We start from the raw sequence: 20,152 nt of genomic DNA, 5'->3' as shown, positions 1-20,152 counted from the left end.
TGCGGGGGTCTTTACCTTGTTGCTACACTTTCTGATGGTGGACGTAAGCTCACTCACTACCATGTCCACACACTTCAAGGACGGTTCCTTCAGCTTTTGCATCTGCTTTTTCACTATGGTTTCAAAAGCCAGGTCAGGCGTGAAGAGGCCCGTTCTGCACGATGACAAGGGGCAGGGGAGGTGGGTGGGAGGGAGGGAGGGAGGGAGAAGAAGCCATGAGGAGGGAAGGAAGGCGTGAAGCAGAGAGAGGGAGGAGAGAGTCAGAGAGAGAGAGAGAGAGAGGAAAAAAAAGAAGAAGAGAAAAAATAACACAAGGTAAGCAGAGAGAGAAGTAAGATTTCTTCTTCTTCTTCCTGGATCGCTCGCTCGACGGGCAGATGTTCCCCCAGCGGACACTGCTATAAGATTCCATGTGCTGCCAAGGATCTAGTGAACTCTGCAGGTTAGAGAAAGGGGTGGGAAATGGCAAGCTAGGGGGGGGCGGGCCTGAGTTTTTTAAAAAAAGGATGCAAGGGAATGCTCAGAGATGGACATTCCCGTTGTTCCTGTCCCCCTTTCCTCGCTCAAGCCAAGATTGGGAGCCTGCTTCTTCTCTTAACGCGGTTGACCGGCTCGCTTACGGCGACATATCAATGGAGCCCGTCAAGGTGGCATTTTGAGAACTTGAAGAAGGTCGCTGTGAAAGTGTTGGCAACACACCTGTCTCCCTAAGGGACTTTCACTTTGGAAACCGTGTTAAAACTTCCCATCGTCTTAAAAATCACTGAGTTACGAAGACATGTCTAGGTCGCCTCAGCCAAACCTTGCTCAGTCCAAGATCTACTAAGTCAATGTTTCTCAACTTTGGTCCCTTTCAAGATGCATGGACTTCAACTCTGCAGCCTGCATGCTATAATCAGCATTCATTTCTCTTTTTTTTCCTTCCTTCCTTCCTTCCTTCCTTCCTTCCTTCCTTCCCTTTTTTTGTATTCTTCCTTCTCCTGTCCTTCAGAATAAAAGGTAAAGGTAAAGATTCCCCCGCACATGCGTGCTAGTCGTTTCCGACTCTAGGGGCCGGTGCTCATCTCCGTTTCATAGCCGAAGAGCCAGCGTTTGTCCGAGGACGTCTCTGTGGTCATGTGGCCGGCATGACTAGACGCCAAAGGCGCACGGAACGCTGTTACCTTCCCACCGGAGTGGTCCCTATTTTTCTACTTGCATTTTTACATGCTTTGGAACTGCTAGGTTGGCAGAAGCTGGGACAAGTAACAGGCGCTCACTCTGTTACACGGCACTCGGGATTCGACCCGCCAAACTGCCGACCTTCTGATCGACAAGCTCAGCGTCCTAACCCACTGAGCCACCGCATCTTTCAGAATAGGTTGGCTTTAAAACAAAAAAAAAAGGACTTTCTTAGAGGTATGGATTTTCTGCTATTCGGAGGTGGGCGAGAGAGGTGGGAAGAGTAAAACAAAAAACGAAAAAAAACAACAGAGAAAGGAGGTGGAGGGAAAGAAGGGAAGAAATAAATCCAGAAGCAGAGAAGGGCTTGAAAAGAAAAGGAAAGAAAAAGCGAAGAATGTGGCTTGGACGGGAAGGAAAATTAACACAGAAGTAGGAGAATGGGGAAGGCTGGTCCTTCCCATCCTATTGTTCAGATGACACTGTATACTTGGCAGCCCAAGGGCTCATGATCCCCAGGAGCGAATGGCAAATTTCTGGGTGCTGCTCACAGACACATGACCCCCCACCCCAAAAAAAACACACAAAAAAACACAAAACCCAACAGGATAGAAAAAGACAACAACTCCCAGCATTCCAGAACCTTGAGGAACCTGCATCACGTGTGTCCCTTCCGCCAAAGGACTCTAACACAACCTTAAAAAGGTAAAAGGTAAAGGTTCCCCCGCACATGTGTGCTAGTCGTTTCCGACTCTAGGGGCCGGTGCTCATCTCCGCTTCAAAGCCGAAGAGCCAGCGCTTGTCCGAGGACGTCTCCGTGGTCATGTGGCCGGCATGACTAGACGCCAAAGGCGCACGGAACGCTGTTCCCTTCCCACCGGAGTGGTCCCTATTTTTCTACTTGCATTTTTACGTGCTTTCGAACTGCTAGGTTGGCAGAAGCTGGGACGAGTAACAGGCGCTCGCTCTGTTACGAGGCACTTGGGATTCGACCCGCCAAACTGCCGACCTTCTGATCGACAAGCTCAGCGTTGTAACCCACTGAGCCACCGCGTCCCTTTTAACACAACCTTACTACGTTCCCCCCCTCTTTTTTTACTAAAGTAATCGTGAATCTTGTCCTTCCCTGGGACTGTCTACCATAAAGATCATTCTCAAGCTCGGCCATGCCTTTCTGATCGGCTAGGATCACTTCAAGCAAGGTTCATTCAGGTCTAGTTATGCTGTGAAGGAGGCAACCCCATGAGAAGACAACAGGACGTTTGCGCCAGGCGGGACCAGCAACCCTAGATCACAAATGCTGTGCTTCAGCTGGTGGCGGGGGTGGGGGAGGTGGTCGCGAGCATGTAGGGGGGTCCCATGCTCCACTTCCCGGCTTTACCTTCTTGGTGCACTGTCTAACCGTATTGATTAATTCCGAAATGACCATGTCCACACATTTCAGGCAGGGCTCTTTAATCTTCTTCACCTGCTTCTTCACAATGGTCTCAAAAGCCATGTCAGGTGTGAAGAGGCCAGTTCTACACACGCGAGGGTGGTGATGGTGGAGGAGGAGGAGAAGAGGGGAAGGGCGGAAGGAGATAGGGCGGGGAGAACGTCATTGCATTGCATCGGGGTGTAAAAGGGGTTGCTTATTTACGCAGAAAGTCAGCCGGCCTGTGAGGAGGGAAGCACGAAGATGCCGAGAAAGACAACCCAGGGGTCAATTAGAATTTCCTAAGGTCTTGACAGGAGAGAATATTTGTAGTTCAGGGTTGAATTGTGGGGTCTCTGAGCTTGGCGGTTTCTTTGGAGACATTCCATTACTGATGATGTTGCCTAGCTTGGTGATGAAACGGCTACAAGAAAACCACCAAGCTCATAGAGGACCTAAGAACCCATAGTCCTTCCTTCCTTCCTTCCTTCCTTCCTTCCTTCCTTCCTTCCTTCCTCCCTCCCTCCCTCCCTCCCTCCCTCCCTCCCTCCTCTGCATAAATTCCATTCCATTCTGGCATTGGTGATGTTACCTAGTTTGGTGATGACACGGCTGCAAGAAAACCACCAAGCTCAGTCCTTCCTTCCTTCCTTCCTTCCTTCCTTCCTTCCTTCCTTCCTTCCTTCCCTCCCTCCCTCCCTCCCTCCCTCCCTCCTCTCCATAAACTCCATTCCCTTCTAGCATTGATGATGTTACCTAGTTTGGGAAATGAAACAGCAGCAAGAAAACCACCAAGGTCAGAGAGCACTGAGGATCCCCCGCAATCCCTAAGGTCGATTCAACCAGCTTCCTGACCCTCATCCTTCAGGGATCCACCTCCATTCGCAAATGTCAGCCAGCAAACCTGCTGGACTCCTCCTAGTTCTGGAACCGCTTATGTTTTCCAGAAGCGTACGATGATTTTAGGAGGCGGCGTCAGACGGTCAATTTGGCAACTGAGATTCTGCAACGTTGCCTGGGACTCAAGGCTCATGCAGAAGTCCTGCCCAAACATGAGACTATCTAAGGGAGGAGAGCTCTGGAGCTCAGGGTGGAGTCCTTGGTGCTGTCTGGCCTTTAACCAAGCTCAGAAAGCGCCAAGGGCTCCACGTGATGCCGTACGGCCCTTGTGGGGGAAAAATTAAGTGGCTGAGGATCGTCAAGACCTCTCAAGAAGAGAAATGGGGGGGGGAAGGCAATCTCGGGGCTGGTCTCCTAAAAAAAACACTTTCTTTCAGGGCTTTGTGCAGTGTAAAAGCTGCACGTTGCAGGCCAACCCAACTCTGATGGCAAAGCTCCTTAGATAGGGATGGCTAAAATCAAGCAGCTATTCTCCATCAAACCTCTGTTTTGGGCAAATTTCATTCCTAAATCTTACGTCATCTCACGTTTACCTCTACCGACCTTAAGATGAATTTTTTTTTAAAAAAAACATGCTTAAGCCTCCTACATTTCATGCTGTATTTAACTTCTCTGTAGCAATCTTGGGCTAAAAACAACGCCCTCCTGGGCGTGCTGTATATTAAAGCACATTTCAACATTTATCAAAGTGGGCCTTGAACCCGGCGACTCGTCTGAGAAGAGTAGAATCCAAAAAACTGGGTCCCCTTTTGCCTCTTAATAATGGGGTCATCCCTGCTGTCCAGCCGACAGAGGGTGGGGAGTATAAAACTCACTTGGCTTTTATTGGAAAAATGAAGAAATAGCCCCAGAGGAATAAATAAGTAATTCAAAAAAAAAAACACCCCACAAACGAAAAAACTAGAATGCGCGGAAATGGACAGACTTACTTTGAGGTTGAAAGAAAAAAGAAGCTTATTTTATCAACGGCTGGAGAAAAGAATAAAGGACTAGGAATTAAATTTGTATTAGCGAATGATAAACTCAGACAACACGCTGTTGAATAAGTACTACTGAACTGTATGGGGGAAAAAAATTAATACAAACTTCACCCCCAAAATAAATAAAAATAAAACCCATTGGGTTTTGACCTTAAGGAAGACTATCTGAGAAGCTTCATACATAAAGGTAAAGGTAAAGGTTCCCCCGCACACGCGTTCTAGTCGTTTCCGACTCTAGGGGCCGGTGCTCATCTCCGTTTCAAAGCCGAAGAGCCAGCGCTTGTCCGAGGACGTCTCCGTGGTCATGTGGCCGGCATGACTAGACGCCAAAGGTGCACGGAACGCTGTTCCCTTCCCACCGGAGTGGTCCCTATTTTTCTACTTGCATTTTTACGTGCTTTCGAACTGCTAGGTTGGCAGAAGCTGGGACGAGTAACAGGCGCTCACTCTGCTACGCGGCACTCGGGATTCGACCCTCCAAACTGCCGACCTTCTGATCGACAAGCTCAGCATCCTAACCCACTGAGCCACCGCGTCCCTATGCTTCATACATACACCATCACTAATGGATTGTGAAGGTCAGCTCTGGCCACTATTCAGAAAAGCAACCTTAAAACTCTACATGGTCCTAACTTCCCCACCTCCTTGTCCTTTTTGAGACAACTTAATCTTCCCAACACAGAGAGGAGACTTTTTCTCAGGAGAAAGAACATAAGTAATAGCAGAACCTACCCAACTATTTCAAAATCAAATGGTCTGGGCAGATGTTTGGACCAACCTACCATACCTCTGAAGTCTTCTGGCCTTGAGAATTCTTAGAGGTATGCCGAGAAGAAGCTAGGAGAGCGTAAAAAAATACATGCCTGATGCCGTGGATGTTCTTAATCGCATAGCTGATCTCTCTTCGAAGCTCCTTCTCGTCAAATTCCATCTGCACCAGGAGAAAGAGACGCGGATGAGGAAGATCAAGAGAGGGACACCCCAAATCGTTTTATGGATACAAAGGATCCCCAAGGAGGAAGAGAAATCAAACTTCTTAAGTCTGGAGATGTGAGGGAAGAACATCTCCTAGCATTCTGAGAAACATTACCTCCTTTTTTTATTATTATTTCTTTGTTGGATAGTCCTACAAAGAGCACCCTTGTCCTACCAGGCATCTTCCGGACGTTCTTCTTGAATCACCAAGGGAGATGGCTATTTATTTATTTATTTTTCTTTATCAAATTTATTTAGCTACCCATCTCATAGTACAGGATGCTGGATGGCTGCCATAACAAAGCTATGCACTTATTGAAAAGCACTACGGGATGGTGGAGAAACCAGCTTGGCAACTAAAACATAACTATATGGCTGTCCTAGCACCATTTTTTTTATATCGACCGATTTCATCCTGCCCGTTTCTTTATTAAAACTCTACCTCAGCTTTAAGTGACCTGGTGCTTTGCTGCAAGATGGATGAGATCTTACAACTGCTTAAAAGTTGGGGAGTTAACCATTTTGAGAGTATCTGGAAGTGTTCTACCTTGATTTGATTTAAATGTCAATTAAATGTCAATGGTGTCCATCAAAATGGAAAAAAAACACTGTTCTGTAGCATTGTCTTGAGTTAGAACCTAGAAGTTCTAGAATTACAGGTCTATGTTTATGTTTTAGGTCTTCAGACAGAGGCCCTCAACCTTGCAGATATGAATTAAGAAGGACATCAAGATATGAGGAAAGAAGGACGTCAAGATATGAGGACAAGTGCCTCAACAGTCAACGGAGACTGAGTTTTACCTTCACAAGCTCAAATGGGAATCGTTCGTGAAAGATGCGATTGATCCGGGCGCCACCAGAGAGTTCATAGGTGTCGATCTGATCTCCGGAACCTTCGATGCGCTTCTCAAAGTCCACAGCAAATTGCTGAACCATCCTGGAGGGAGAGAGAGAGAGAGAGAGAGAGAGAGAGAGAGAGAGAGAGAGAGAGAGAGAGAGATTGTTATGGTGGAAATATCTGCTCTGGCTTCCAAGAACATGGAAGGACCTTCTACTTTTAGGGAATCGTCTGGGCTGCTGGAACTTTTATGGAACATTTATTTATTTTATTTATTCAATTTATATACCGCCCTTCTCCCGTAGGACTCAGGGTGGTTCACAAGGCTCTTAAAAACAGATACAACAATTACAAAAATTAAAATCGATTAAAAAGAATTATATAAACCTTGCTATAAAACCCCAGTTAAAAAAAAGTTAAAATCCCAATTAATATGCTCAGACCAGGCCAGAGAGCTCAAAGAGCCAGGTCTTCAGGTCCCGGTGGAATGAGCGAAGGTCGGGGGCAGTCCTAAGCTCTACAGGCAGCTGGTTCCAAAGGGCCGGCGCACCCACAGAGAAGGCCCTGCCCCTGGGTATTGTCCGCCGGCAATCTTTTACCGGCGGTACCCTGAGAAGACCCTCCCTGTGGGAGCGCACAGGACGAAGGGAGCTTGATGCCGGCAGCAGGTGTTCCCTCAGATATCCTTGATTTTTTGACCTACAAAGTTCCTACTTAATCCCATCTTCCCACATACCACTACAACGTAGGACTTACTGGAGCAAAGCTTTGGTCTTCCGGGCTGGATCGTCCGGGCGGAAGTTCTTGTATTCATCTACTTCCTTCTCAATAGACAGCAGCTGATTCTGAAGCTTGTTCCTCAGGCCTGGGAGAGTGTCACGGATGTGATTGGTCAGTTGCTGCACAACACAGGCAAAATGGGGATCAAAACATGAGACAAATTGTATTTTTTAATGCTCTTCCTTCCATCGGTAGCTGCACACTTTGGGCAACTCTTGATCGGCTTAGGCCTTTTCTGCAGTGGTTGCTACGCAAACGTCACACTAATTGAACTCCACGGTCATTAAGTGAGTAATTGTGAGCCCTGGTGGTGCAGTGGTTAGAATGCAGTACTGCAGGCTATTTCTGCCGACTGCCGGCTGCCTGCACTTTGACTGTTTGATCCTGACTGGCTCAAGGTTGACTCAGCCTCCCATCCTTCTGAGGTCGGTAAAACGAGGACCCAGATTGTTGGGGGCAAAGAGGCTGACTCTGTAGACCGCTTAGAGAGGGCTGTAAAGCACTGTGAAGCGGTGTATAAGTCTAAGTGTTATTGATAACTATCTATCTATCTATCTATCTATCTATCTATCTATGTCTGTCTATCTATCTATCTTTCTATCTATCTATATTTCTATCTCTTTCTATCTATGTATTTCTCTCTCTCTCTCTCTCTCTCTAATCTAATCTAATCTATCTCTATCTATCTCTATCTATCTATCTATCTATCTATCTATCTATCTATCTATGTCTGTCTATCTATCTATCTATCTATCTATCTATATTTCTATCTATCTATCTATCTCTTTCTGTCTATCTGTCTGTCTATCTATCTATCTATCTATCTATCTATCTATCTATCTCTGTCTATTTCTCTCTCTCTCTCTCTATCTATGTCTATCTATCTATATTTCTATCTATATTTCTATCTCTTTCTATCTATGTATTTCTGTCTATCTCTCTCTCTGTCTCTGTCTCTCTCTCTATCTCTCTATCTAATCTAATCTCTCTCTATCTATCTCTATCTATCTGTCTGTCTGTCTGTCTGTCTGTCTGTCTATCTACCTTTCTATCTATTTCTATCTATCTATCTATTTCTGTCTATCTGTCTGTCTATCTATCTATCTATCTATCTATCTATCTATCTATCTATCTATCTATCTATCTCTGTCTATCTATCTATCTATCTATCTATCTATCTATCTATCTATCATCTATCTATCTATCTATCTATCTATCTATCTATCTATCTATCTATCTATCTATCTATCTATCATCTCTGTCTATCTATTTATCTATCTATCTATCTACCTACCTACCTATCTATCTATCTGCCATGGTATCTGTCGTTACTTTGAATAGTTCTAAATCTCAACGTATACGTGGTTGTACTTTGACAATAAAGGTTCATTCAACATTCAACAGTTTAAATTGAGGATAGTGAATCCAGTGGGTAGATTTATATGACTCGGCAGCTCTGCAGGTAAATGTTACCTGATTTAAAATTTTCTGCAGGTAGGGAGTCCCCATACGGTCCGCCATGTGCCGGTACGCCGGGTGGGAGAGGAAGAACTTGCGTTCGGCCGCTAAAGCAGCCTGAATGTCCTTCTTCCCATCGATGTCCTTCTGGCTGCGGTTCACCACCCCGATGTAACCTACGGAAGGACACCAGACATCGGAGGACGAACATCAGATTAAACAGAGGCATAGAATCAAGATCACGCGAGGTATTATTACCGCTTTACAAAACCCTAGTAAGACCACACCTGGAATACTGCATAAATCCAATAAATCAGAATAAATCAGGTGCTAAGGTTGTATGAACACTAGCAACAGGAAGGCTGGGCAAAAAAAAAGGAGTATTTGAAACTGGAATTTGAGGCCGCACAATTGTCTGTGTTCCCCCTCTTATTTTCTTTAACAATGGACAGGATGCCAGGAAATTCTGCCACAATCCCTGAGCCTTAATTCTACCAGGAAACATGAGAACATGGTTTCCTTCCTCAAAACAACAGGATGCTAAGCAAGGAATTCCCAGATTCCTAGACACGGAGGGGATAAAAGAATGAGACATCTGAGAAGAAATAACTTCGCTCTCCATCTTTTATACATACAGAGAGAGAAGAGACATAAGTGGAAAGGAATTTGACAGAGCTCGGTGGAATGAATTCTCCGTGGAATCTGGAGGATCTGATCTTTACAAGCTGGAATTATCACGTTTGGGAGGAAGAACAGGAAAAAAGAAAGTTTTCAGCCAGATTTAGCAGAGAAATGAATAGAGGTTGAGGATTCGGGATCAATGTTTTCAATCAGACCATCCCCATGGAGGTGGGTTTTTTCCCCCCTCTTGATGTTACCCACCTAGATGCTACTGTAATGATAGCATGGGCTGGGGAAAAAAACACCACTTTTTTTTTTACAAGTCGTTCTCAATTTACAACAGAGAATAGCAACGGTGAAGATGAATATTCTACTAAAAACACTCTTTTTATTTCAAACAATACCTATAAGATTGGGGGGGGGCTTTTTTTCTCATAGGATGCTCAGAACGGAGTTCCGGCACCTTTTTTGGATGGAACTTTGTAGGGACGCGGTGGCTCAGTGGGTTAGGACGCTGAGCTTGTCGATCAGAAGGTCGGCAGTTTGGCGGGTCGAATCCCGAGTGCCGCGTAACAGAGTGAGTGCCTGTTACTCATCCCAGCTTCTGCCAACCTAGCAGTTCGAAAGCACGTAAAAAGGCAAGTAGGAAAATAGGGACCGCTCCAGTGGGAAGGGAACAGCATTCTGTGCGCCTTTGGCGTCCAGTCATGCCGGCCACATGACCACGGAGACGTCCTCGGACAAGCGCTGGCTCTTCGGCTTTGAAACGGAGATGAGCACCGGCCCCTAGAGTCGGAAACAACTAGCACATATGTGCGGGGGAACCTTTACCTTTACCTTTACCTTGTAGGGTAGGCAAGGTGGGTTGTATGACATGTGTGAGTTCCGGCACCTTTTTCTTTTACAAAAAAAGCACTGGTGGGGGGGGGGGAAACCTCTTTGATGAAAAAACGGACAGCATCCAATCATTAGCGCTTCAGAGGGGTTGCATCTAAATCCTCCCTTGAGCCAAGGAGGAACTTGCTAAGGAAAATAAACTTTAGAAGGAAAAGTGAACTCTTGCTTTTTTTAGTTAGAGTTGGAACGTTCCTCGGACAAAGGTGTTTCTCCACTGCTGGGACTGATCGTGTTTTTGTCTGTTCAAGAGGAAATTGGAACAAACAATTATACGCTCAATATATTTTTTTACTTTTTACCGCTCGTTTCCAACTTCACAAATAAAGGACAACAAAACATCTGCTGGGTGGTGTCTTTCTCTCTGTGTCTATAGGGTTTTTTTGAAGCTGATATAGCCAGTGCTTTTTTTGTAAAAGAAAAAGGTGACGGAACTCGCACATGTCATACAACCCGCCTTGCCTACCATACAAGGTTCCATCCAAAAAAGGTGCCGGAACTCCGTTCTGAGCGTTCTATGAGAGAAAAAAAAGCCCTGGATATAGCTGTTGCAAAAGCCTGATAATGGTCATGAATTAAGAGCTTCCTGTGTTTTTTATAGTTTGAGCAGGCATTTGTGCATTTTGCTGAATAAAATGCTTTTTTGTTAAAAAAAAAGGCGAGAGATTCACGGGGCTCCAAAAGAGAGCAAGGCTCAGGCAGGTAACAAGGCGAGGACCTACTTTACCTCTCCTTAGTGGAAGCAGCTTGTTCTCCAGAACGTCCCGCGCATCGGTTCCTTCATCCATCAGGTCCAACTTGGTGATGACTCCAATGGTCCGTTGGCCTGTTAGGTTAGAAGCAAATCAGACAACTTGTGAACGACTAAGAAGAGAGTTATGGGTGGTGCGCTGGGTGGAGTTATTCCACCATAAAGCCTAGACTTTCCCATTAAGAAGAAAGCAAAGGATTAGCACTATCCCCAGCTAGCAGGGATGATGTCACCTAGTTGGGTCATGAAATGTCTGCAAGAAAACAACCAAGCTCAGAGAGCATCAAGGATCTTTCAGTCCTCCTCCTCCTCCTCCTCCTCCTCCTCCTCCTCCTCCTCCTCCTCCTCCACAAACCTCACTCCCTTCTAGCACTAATGATGTTACCTAGTTGGGTCATGAAACGTCTGCAAGGAAACAAGCAAGCTCAGAGAGTACCAAGGACCCCACAGTCCTTCTCCTCCTCCTCCTCCTCCTCCTCCAACCTCACTCCCTTCTAGCACTGATGATGTTTACCTAGTTGGATCATGAAAGGTCTGCAAGAAAACAAGCAAGCTCAGAGAGTACCAAGGACCCCACAGTCCTCCTCCTCCTCCTCCTCCTCCTCCTCAAACCTCACTCCCTTCTAACACTGATGATGTTACCTAGTTGGGTCATGAAATGTCTGCAAGTGAAGCTCAGAGAGCCCCAAAGAGGCCTCACTTCAACCCTGAGCTACAAATATTCTCCTCTGTTGGAATCTCCGGTTAATATGAAATATGTTTTGTTACTGGATACTTCCGTTGCCTGTTGATAACCACAAAAATGTGATGTTCCTCTGGTGTTTATAATTGGATCGCACAGTCCTGGTGCCATTTAGAAATTTTCTAAACTTTCAAGCTTGCACATTCTTGATGTAAACATCTAGTGGGCTCCACAGTGATGCCACCCGCATCATGGTGGACTCTACACACATGGCCTCACTTCTCCCTGCCGAGCCTGTTGTGCTTCTTTCTTGAGTATTCTTATATTTTCCTTGCTGAGTTTCAGCTCAAGGATATGACTTTATCTGAGATAGATAAATTTTATAAATTAATAAACTCAAATCTAGGATAGGATAGGATAGGATAGGATAGGATAGAATAGAATGAGAGTAGAGTAGAGTAGAGTAGAGAAGAGAAGAGAAGAATAGAGTAGAGTAGAGTAGAGTAGAGAAGAGTAGAATAGAATGAGAGTAGAGTAGAGTAGAGTAGAGTAGAGTAGAGTAGAGTAGAGTAGAGTAGAATAGAATAGAATAGAATGGAATGGAATAGAATAGAATAGAGAGTAGAGTAGAGTAGAGTAGAGTAGAGTAGAGTAGAGTAGAGTAGAGTAGAATGGAATGGAATGGAATGGAATGGAATAGAATAGAATAGAGAGTAGAGTAGAGTAGAGTAGAGTAGAGTAGAGTAGAGTAGAATAGAATAGAATAGAATAGAATAGAATAGAATAGAATAGAATAGAAGGGACCTTGGAGGTCCTCTAGTCCAACCCCCTGCTCAGGCAGGAAACTATACCATTTCAGACAAATGGTTGTCCGATTTCTTCTTTAAAACTTCCAGTGTTGGAGCATTCACAACTTCTGGTGGCAAGCTGTTCCACAGGTTAATTGTTCTAATTGTCAGGAAGTTTCTCCTTAGTTGCAGGTTGCTTCTTTCCTTGATGAGTTTCCATCCGTTGCTTCTTGTCCTGCCTTCAGAAGGTGCTTTGGAGAACAGCTTGACTCCCTCTTCTTTGGGGCCACCCCTGAGAGATTAGAACCCTGCTGTCTTGTTACCCCTATCCAACATCTTTTGTTCTTATTTCTGGATCCCTTTGTAATAATCCATCGCGCGGGAGACAAAAAGAAACTGGGTTGCAGAAAGCGATAGACCCAAGGCCCAAAACCTAAGGGTGGTCCTCACCTTGAGGGTCAACTTCCTTTGCGATCTTAAGAGCATCGGAGTTGGCCAGATCGGTGTTGGCTGGCGACACAGCCAGGAGGAGGCAGTTTTCTTTGGTGACAAACTGCATCAGCATGTCTCGGATCTGGAATTCAATGTCTGCTGGCTGGTCTCCAACTGGGACTTTGGTCATTCCAGGAAGGTCCACCAGGGTCAGACTTAGGACTAAAGAAAGAAGAGAAAGAGATAACAAGACCCCGGAGGACTCATGAATGGACTACTTTGTGAAGCTTGAAGGGAACCTCAAGTAGAAGAACTTGCTATCAAGGTGGGGATGGGGAATGAAGAATTAAAAATGCCGCACGAAGCCAGCCATGTCATTGTTGTTGTTGTTAGCTGCGAAGTCATGTCCGACCCATCGCGACCCCATGGACAATCTTCCCCCAGACCTTCCTGTCCTCTTCCTGCCATATCATTAGAAGCTTTGATTGTATGTTCCTCTCCCCGTAGGTTTTGTTCCCACCTCAAAATCCTAGAACTTTTCACCACCACCCAAAACGGGGTTATAGAGTTCTACTCCTCACTCTTGGCACGCTCCATGACTTACCATTAGGAGAGTAAACTCGGAGATTGATGGGGACGGAAGAGATTCCCTTGTTGGAGCCGGTGACTCTGTCGGTCTCCGCTTCAATCTCCATACGGATCTCCTCAAAGTCCGTAAATATCTTCCCTTTGCAGTGTAGGAATTCTCCATATTCTAGAGCGGGAAGGAGAGGGTTAGAAGATGATTAGGAGACAGGCCAAGGAGAAAACCAGGAAAAGTAGCAACTCCTTGGTGCAAAGAAGTCATCACAGCTCCTGGATGGGGAGATCTTAAAGCAAGATCTTGATGTTTTCTTGGCCAACATTATTCAGGTTGACTGTCAACTTGGAAAGAGGCAACTACCGTGTTCTGCTCTCTGGAATATCCTCATTTCCCCCACCTCCTTTTTTGTTTTTTCCTCCTTGTGGACAAAGCTTCGGAGTAACACTGGGGGAAGACCTCACCCAGCCCTGTTTCCCACCCTGGACCTGAAAAGTTTGGGTCATGGTGAAGAGGGAGGGTACAAAACAAACTCACGTACCAGTTGTGGCGTTAACCAGTTGCAGAACCAAGGGGCGTCGGGTCACAATCCCGGATCCACGGGGCAAAAAGTCCCTACAATGACAAGGAAGAAACGAGCTCAGAGATTCTTGTCTTCCGTTCTTTCGTTTCTGAATTGCAGCAAAACTCGTCAAGACGCTTCTCAGCCGGGACTCAGCTCTGGCTGCCCCCAAGACTGCAAAGCTTTCTGGACGCTGCGGTTGGCGGACCTTCTACGCCACCTTTCCAGCGATCCCACTAAGCCGCTTCTTCCTCCTCCTCCATCGCCCGGGAGTGATCGCCAGTTTCCATGGCAACCAGGCAAGAGGATGTTATGCTAGCTGCAACCACTGCAGTGGCCAGCGTGAGAAGGAAGGAAGGAAGGAAGGAAGGAAGGAAGGTAGGAAGGAGGGAAGGAGAAAAGGAAGGAAGCAAGGAGGGATGGAAGGAAGGAAGGAAGGAGGGATAGAAGGAAGGAAGGAGGGATGGAAGGGAGGAAGGGAGAGAGAGGGAGGGAGGGAGGGAGTGATGGAGATAACGGAAGGAAGGAAGGAGATAAATAATGGAAGGAAGGAAGGGAGGGAGGGAGGGAGATAATAGAAGGGAGGGAAGGAAGGAAGGAAGGAAGGAAGGAAGGAAGGAAGGAAGGAAGGAAGGAAGGAAAGAAGATATATAGATAATGGAAGAGAGGGAGGGAGGGAGGAAGGGAGGGAGATAATAGAAAGGAAGGAAGGAAAGCAGGGAGATGGGAGGGAGGGAAGGAAGGAAGGATGGAAGGGAGGGAGATGAAAGAAGGGGAAGGAAGGAAGGTGAAAAGGAAGGAAAGAAGAAAGGAAGGAAATGAGAGAAGAGAAGGATGGATGGATGGATGGATGGAAGGAAGGAAGGAAACGAGAAAAACAGATTGAAATTCAGTAAAAGTGTTCATCACAGACCCAACCAGCCTTAAAAGAAGGTTCATTCTAGGAAGAAAGGAAAGAAAGAAAGAAAGAAAGAGAGAGAGAGAGAGAGAGAGAGAGAGAGAGAGAGAGAGAGAGAGAAAGGAGACAGGTGGCCTTCAACGCCCACCATTCCCCAGCCAGTCATGGTCACACGAAGCACATTCCGACGCCACTTGTCACAGCCCCTGAGAGGAGAGAGGGCTGAGATGGCAAGCCGGTCGAGGCAGGCCAGACAATCTCGGTTTATTTCGGACGCAGGTGTACAGCACAACCGGTGCAGGATGACATTCGGCTGCAAATTTGCAGCAGCAGCAGCAGCATCGCCGCCAGCGTCTCCGGACGTATCTGGCGGAGAAGGCAGCTGACCGTGACTCACCATAACTCTGGGTGGTCACGAATGAGGCTGGTTGGGAGCATTTGGCGCATGATGCCGGGGTGAAGAGGAGAGAAGCCGTCCTCTCCGGAGGCCTGGGGTGGGGGTGGGTGGGTGGGTGGGAAAGGCACCTCTCAAGGCTTCTGGATGCAGGGCTGGCGTCTCTCCTGCGTTTCCCAGGCTAACAGCCTTGTAACAACCGGATGATCTTAATCGCTCCTGAAAGGGAAGCTTGGCGCATGGCAGCAGCCTGGGAGAACAATCTGTCAGGGGAACCTGCTGTCTTAAGATCACTTCTTGGCCTCCTTTTGGTCTTCTGGCTTGCTGGCCTTCACTTAGCTCGAGCGCCCCACTGCCCCAGCTTTGCAAAAAAGGCCCAGCCAGGCATTTGTTGGAAAGCAATCAGAAGGTTATTTGCACACACACACACACACACGCGCGTGCGCACACACACACTTCAGGAGAGAAAGTGGCGTCCCCTTCCTTCTTGCAAAACGGGGGTGGGGGGTGGGGATGGGGGTGGGGGGAAAGATGCTGAAATTCCCACCATCCTTACAGGAACGGTTAAGGGGTTAAGGATGCAAGTCCTTTGTTCTATCCACGTTCCTTTTTCATTTGTTTTCTCCCTGGCTTCTCTTAGGGGAAGGGAAGAAATCCAGAGGACCCACCACCACCAAAAAATAAAAAAATAAAAAATAGGGGGAAAAAAGGTGGAAAAATCTGGAAATTCGAAGATCAGTGTTGGTACCCTGTTAACACACAGCACTGCCATTTTCAGAACATTCGCAGGTTAAAAAAATATAATCAGAACAGCAAAGCGGAATCTCAATCTGTTTTTCTCCCTTCCTTCCTTCCTTCCTTCCTTCCCTCATTCCCATCTCCTTCCTTCCTTCCTTCCTTCCTTCCTTCCTTCCTTCCTTCCTTCCCATCTCCTTCCTTCCCATCTCCTTCCTTCCTTCCTTCCTTCCTTCCTTCCTTCCTTCCTTCCCATCTCCTTCATTCCCATCTCCTTCCTTCCTTCCCATCTCCTTCCTTCCTTCCTTCCTTCCTTCCTTCCCATCTCCTTCCTTCCTTCCTTTCCTCCCTCCCTCCCTCCCTCCCCTCCCTCCCTCCCTCCCTCCGCTAATATCACTCTGCTTTTCTTTAATTTTTGTTCAAAGATCTATGGAACTCCTTGCCACAGGATGTTCCTCTTCAGCCCTTCTTTCAGACACCTGACCGGCATTAAAACGTGCTGGATTTTAGCTAATAAGATGCTTCCAATTTCTCCCCCCCACCTCTCTCTCTCTCTCTCCCTTTTAATGCATTTATATTTCCTGAATGACGCATTTCATTATAATCTACCTCTTTTCTATCTCCTGATGGCTTTCAGCACCATTTTGGAGTGGAAAGCTGGGGGTATGTCAACCCTGGAGAAATTTGGCCAAATTGAGGATTTGGGGTTAACCTGTTCCGGGAGTCACAAGCGTTAGGATTTGCAAACCAGCTTTTAAGGTTTAGCGTAACTCAATCACCATAAACCGCGAACTCACTTAGCCATCCTCAAGACGGGTTCATTGATACGTCTGCATCTCTTTTAAAACTAAATGCATAAATGGCGCACCAGAGGTTTTAGAACGGTGGAGTTCTAGTTGGGTTCAAATCTAACTCCCCCCCCCCGCTCTAGATCTACCCTCCTTTTCTAGAAGCAAGAACTTCACTGCGGCCCCGTCAGGTCGAGTGGGGAGGCAAGGTGAGCGGCACACTGCCTGGCACCCCAAGGCATCCATTCAGACGGTGGAAGCCATAATCCCTGCGAGAGAAAACACCCACGGGACATGTCTTCCCCGAGGAGCAGAGGCTCATTTACAGGAGAACGAGAAAAACAGACTGAAATTCAATAAAGTTGTCATGACAGAATTGATCGGCCTTAAAAGAATGGAAATTGGGGAGGAAGGGAGGAAGGGAGGAAGGAAGGAAGGAAGGAAGGAAGGAAGGAAGGAAGGAAGGAAGGAAGGAAGTTCCTTTTTCCAATCTCTCCTTCCTTCCTTCCTTCCCTCCCCTCCCCATCCATCTCCTTCCTTCCCTCTCTTCCTCCCTCCCTCTCATCTCCTTGCTTCCTCCCTCCCTCCCTCCCTCCCTTCCTTCCCTCCCTTCCTCCCATCTTCTTTCTTCCTTCCTTCCTTCCTTCCTCCCTTCCTTCCTTCCCTCCCTCCCTCCCTCCCTCCCATCTTTCTTCCTTCCTTCCTTCCCTCCCCTTCTATCTTCTTCCTTCCCTCTCTTCCTCCCTCCATCCCATCTCCTTGCTTCCTCCCTCCCTCCCTCCCTCTCTCCCTTCCCTCCCTCCTTCCCATCTCCTTCCTTCCTTCTTCCTTCCTTCCTTCCTTCCTTCCTTCCATCTTTCCATCCTTCCTTCCATCCTTCCTAATGAAATTTTTGACGGGGCAAAGGTCAGCTGGGCAGGACTGACCGACTTCCTCACTCACCCCATCCTTGTTTCTCTCTACCTCTTTGCTGTTGATTACACAACAGCATTTTGTCGTGGGGGGGAAAAGTCATGTTTTCTCTCCGACCACGAAAAAGCTGCGGGGAACAGCAGCCAATTAATCCAGGAAGAGATAAGAAGAAAAAAAAAGAAGAAAAACCAAATTGCTCCCTGCTTCCCCCACAGCCCTGCAGGCCAAAAAGCATCTCGGATTTCTGCTGGTTTGGTCCACCGCAAAGGCAGAGCCATCTTGCCTCTGGCCCACGTCTCCAAATCTTCTTTTTAAATCCTTTTGCTCTTAACCCAGATCGGATCAGGAATTCTTTTCCAGGAACCCCATAACATCATGTTATTTTAAGAGGGAGACGGGCATCAGCAAATATATATATTTCTACCTTCCTCCCATCTCCTTCCTTCCTCCCTCCCTCCCATCTCTGTCCCATCTCTGTCCCATCTCCTTCCTTCCTTCCTTCCTTCCTTCCTACCGTCCGTCCTTCCTTCCTTCCTTCCTCCCTCCCTCCCTCCCATCTCTGTCCCATCTCCTTCCTTCCTTCCTTCCTTCCTTCCTTCCTTCCTTCCTTCCTTCCTTCCTTCCTTCCTCCCTCCCTCCCTCCCTCCCATCTCTGTCCCATCTCCTTCCTTCCTTCCTTCCCTTCCTTCCTTCCTCCCTCCCTCCCTCCCTCCCTCCCATCTCCTTCCTTCCTTCCTCCCTCCCTCCCTCCCTCCCATCTCTGTCCCATCTCCTTCCTTCCTTCCTTCCTTCCTTCCTTCCTTCCTTCCTTCCTTCCTTCCTTCCTTCCTTCCTTCCTATATATGATCAAAGAAATCCCATTTTGATAGGTTTATTTCTTTAGGGGGGTATCAGTGGGCACCCCCAGAGCAAAGGGGCCCCAGCACGCATTCCCCGGCCCTTGACAGCCGGCCATTCGCTCAGCCTGGCACAGAAACTGCCTTTTGCAAAGGCTTCCTTGGCGGTGGAAATGAAGGTCACATGGGGGAAAAAAATAATATTTACTGTCTGTAATTTTGCAGGCGTATTATGACAAGGTGGACCCCAACTTGGAGGACGAGAAGCGCCCTCGTTTTTCTGTTTTCATTTTCGAGAGGGGGTTTTTTTTTGGGGGGGGGAGTCCCTGCCTCTTAGCATCCCGCCTCTCCATCTGGGGAGGCCTGGCTGGCATCAGGCACTTCATCGCTCAGGTCCAGGTGAGAGGAGAGAACAGGGAAGGAGCTGCCACGTGACGAGTATCTTGACGTGGGCGCCATTCAGCTCCTCCTCCCCCCCCCCCGCACACCCCGTTAAGACCCCTAAGATCCCTGCTCTTCAATTGCACCGTTTGGGGAAATGGAGGGAGCGGGTGTCCGCGTTGGGAAAACACGTTGAGGCCCCAGGAAAAGGGGGAGGCCTTTCCCACTGCTGTTGCTCCCCCTCGCCCCACCCCCTCGCCCAAAAAAGCAATATTTCGGTGCATCCTTGAGATGTCCTAACAGCCAGAGGCTTCTACCGGGCCTTTGGCAGGAAGATCTGCTTGGCAAAGTGACTTTGCACCATTGCCAGAACATTTCTCTCCCCGACAACCTGCCCCTGCCCCCCCCCCAAAAAAAGTAGGAGCAGCAGGAAAGGAAGGAAGGAAGGAAGGAGAGAGAGAGAGAGAGAGAGAGAGAAGAAAGGAAGCAAGGAGAGAAGAGAGAGGAAGGAAGGAAGGAGGGAGAGAGGGAAGGAAGGAAAGGAAAAAGAGAGATGAGAGAAGGAAGATACGGAAAATATTCTGGGAAGGAAGGGAGGAGAGAGAGAGAGAAGGAAGGAAGGAAGGAAGGAAGGGAGGAGAGAGAGAGAGAAGAAAGGAAGGAAGGAGAGGAGAGGAGAGGAGAGGAGAGAGGAAGGAAGGAAGGAGGGAGAGAGGGAAGGAAGGAAAGGAAAAAAGAGATGAGAGAAGGAAGATACGGAAAATATTCTGGGAAGGAAGGAAGGAGAGAGAGAGAAGAAAGGAAGGAAGGAGAGGAGAGAGGAAGGAAGGAAGGAGGGAGAGAGGGAAGGAAGGAAAGGAAAAAGAGAGATGAGAGAAGGAAGATACGGAAAATATTCTGGGAAGGAAGGAAGGAGAGAGAGAGAGAATTAAGGAAGGAAGGGAGGGAGGAGAGAGAAGAAAGGAAGGAAGGAAGGAGGGAGAGAGGGAAGGAAGGAAAGGAAAAAGAGATGAGAGAAGGAAGATATGGAAAATATTCTGGGAGAGAAGGAAGAGAAGGAAGGAAGAGGAGGAGAGAGAGAGAAGGAAGAAAGAAGGAGAGGAGAGAGGAAGGAGAGAGGGAAGGAAAGGAAAAAGAGATATAGAAACGACAGAAGAAGATATGGAAAATATTCTGGGAGAGAAGGAAGGAAGGAAGGAGAGGAGAGAGAGAGAAGGAAGAAAGGAAGGGAGAGAGGGAGGGAAGGAAAGGAAAAAGAGATATAGAAATGAGAGAAGGAAGATATGGAAAATATTCTGGGAGAGAAGGAAGGAAGGAAGGAGAGGAGAGAGAGAGAAGGAAGAAAGGAAGGAAGGAGAGAGGGAGGAGGGAGGGAAGGAAAGGAAAAAGAGA

The 20,152-nt window shown here is 47.3% G+C and overlaps 1 protein-coding gene across 1 annotated transcript in view; it reads right to left on the bottom strand.

Annotated features, from left to right (window-relative positions):
* DNM1 (dynamin 1) overlaps positions 1-15,161 on the bottom strand; it is a gene marked incomplete at its 5' end in the record, with an annotated part of 59,764 nt that extends 44,603 nt beyond the window's left edge. Inside the window, 10 exons of the mRNA XM_083374869.1 lie at positions 2,543-2,681; positions 5,319-5,386; positions 6,232-6,367; positions 7,025-7,167; positions 8,522-8,682; positions 10,749-10,847; positions 12,693-12,896; positions 13,279-13,428; positions 13,796-13,869; positions 15,112-15,161. Of these exons, the coding sequence (XP_083230995.1) occupies positions 2,543-2,681; positions 5,319-5,386; positions 6,232-6,367; positions 7,025-7,167; positions 8,522-8,682; positions 10,749-10,847; positions 12,693-12,896; positions 13,279-13,428; positions 13,796-13,869; positions 15,112-15,161 (1,224 nt within the window). The remainder of the gene's footprint in view (positions 1-2,542; positions 2,682-5,318; positions 5,387-6,231; positions 6,368-7,024; positions 7,168-8,521; positions 8,683-10,748; positions 10,848-12,692; positions 12,897-13,278; positions 13,429-13,795; positions 13,870-15,111) is intronic.
* Positions 15,162-20,152: the final 4,991 nt, after the last annotated feature.

Source organism: Vipera ursinii (assembly GCF_947247035.1).
Source record: "Vipera ursinii genome assembly, chromosome: 16".
In the NCBI taxonomy this organism is placed as follows: domain Eukaryota; kingdom Metazoa; phylum Chordata; class Lepidosauria; order Squamata; family Viperidae; genus Vipera; species Vipera ursinii.
The sequence above is the reverse complement of the archived record's forward strand: the minus strand, read 5'-3'. Positions and strand labels throughout refer to the sequence as shown.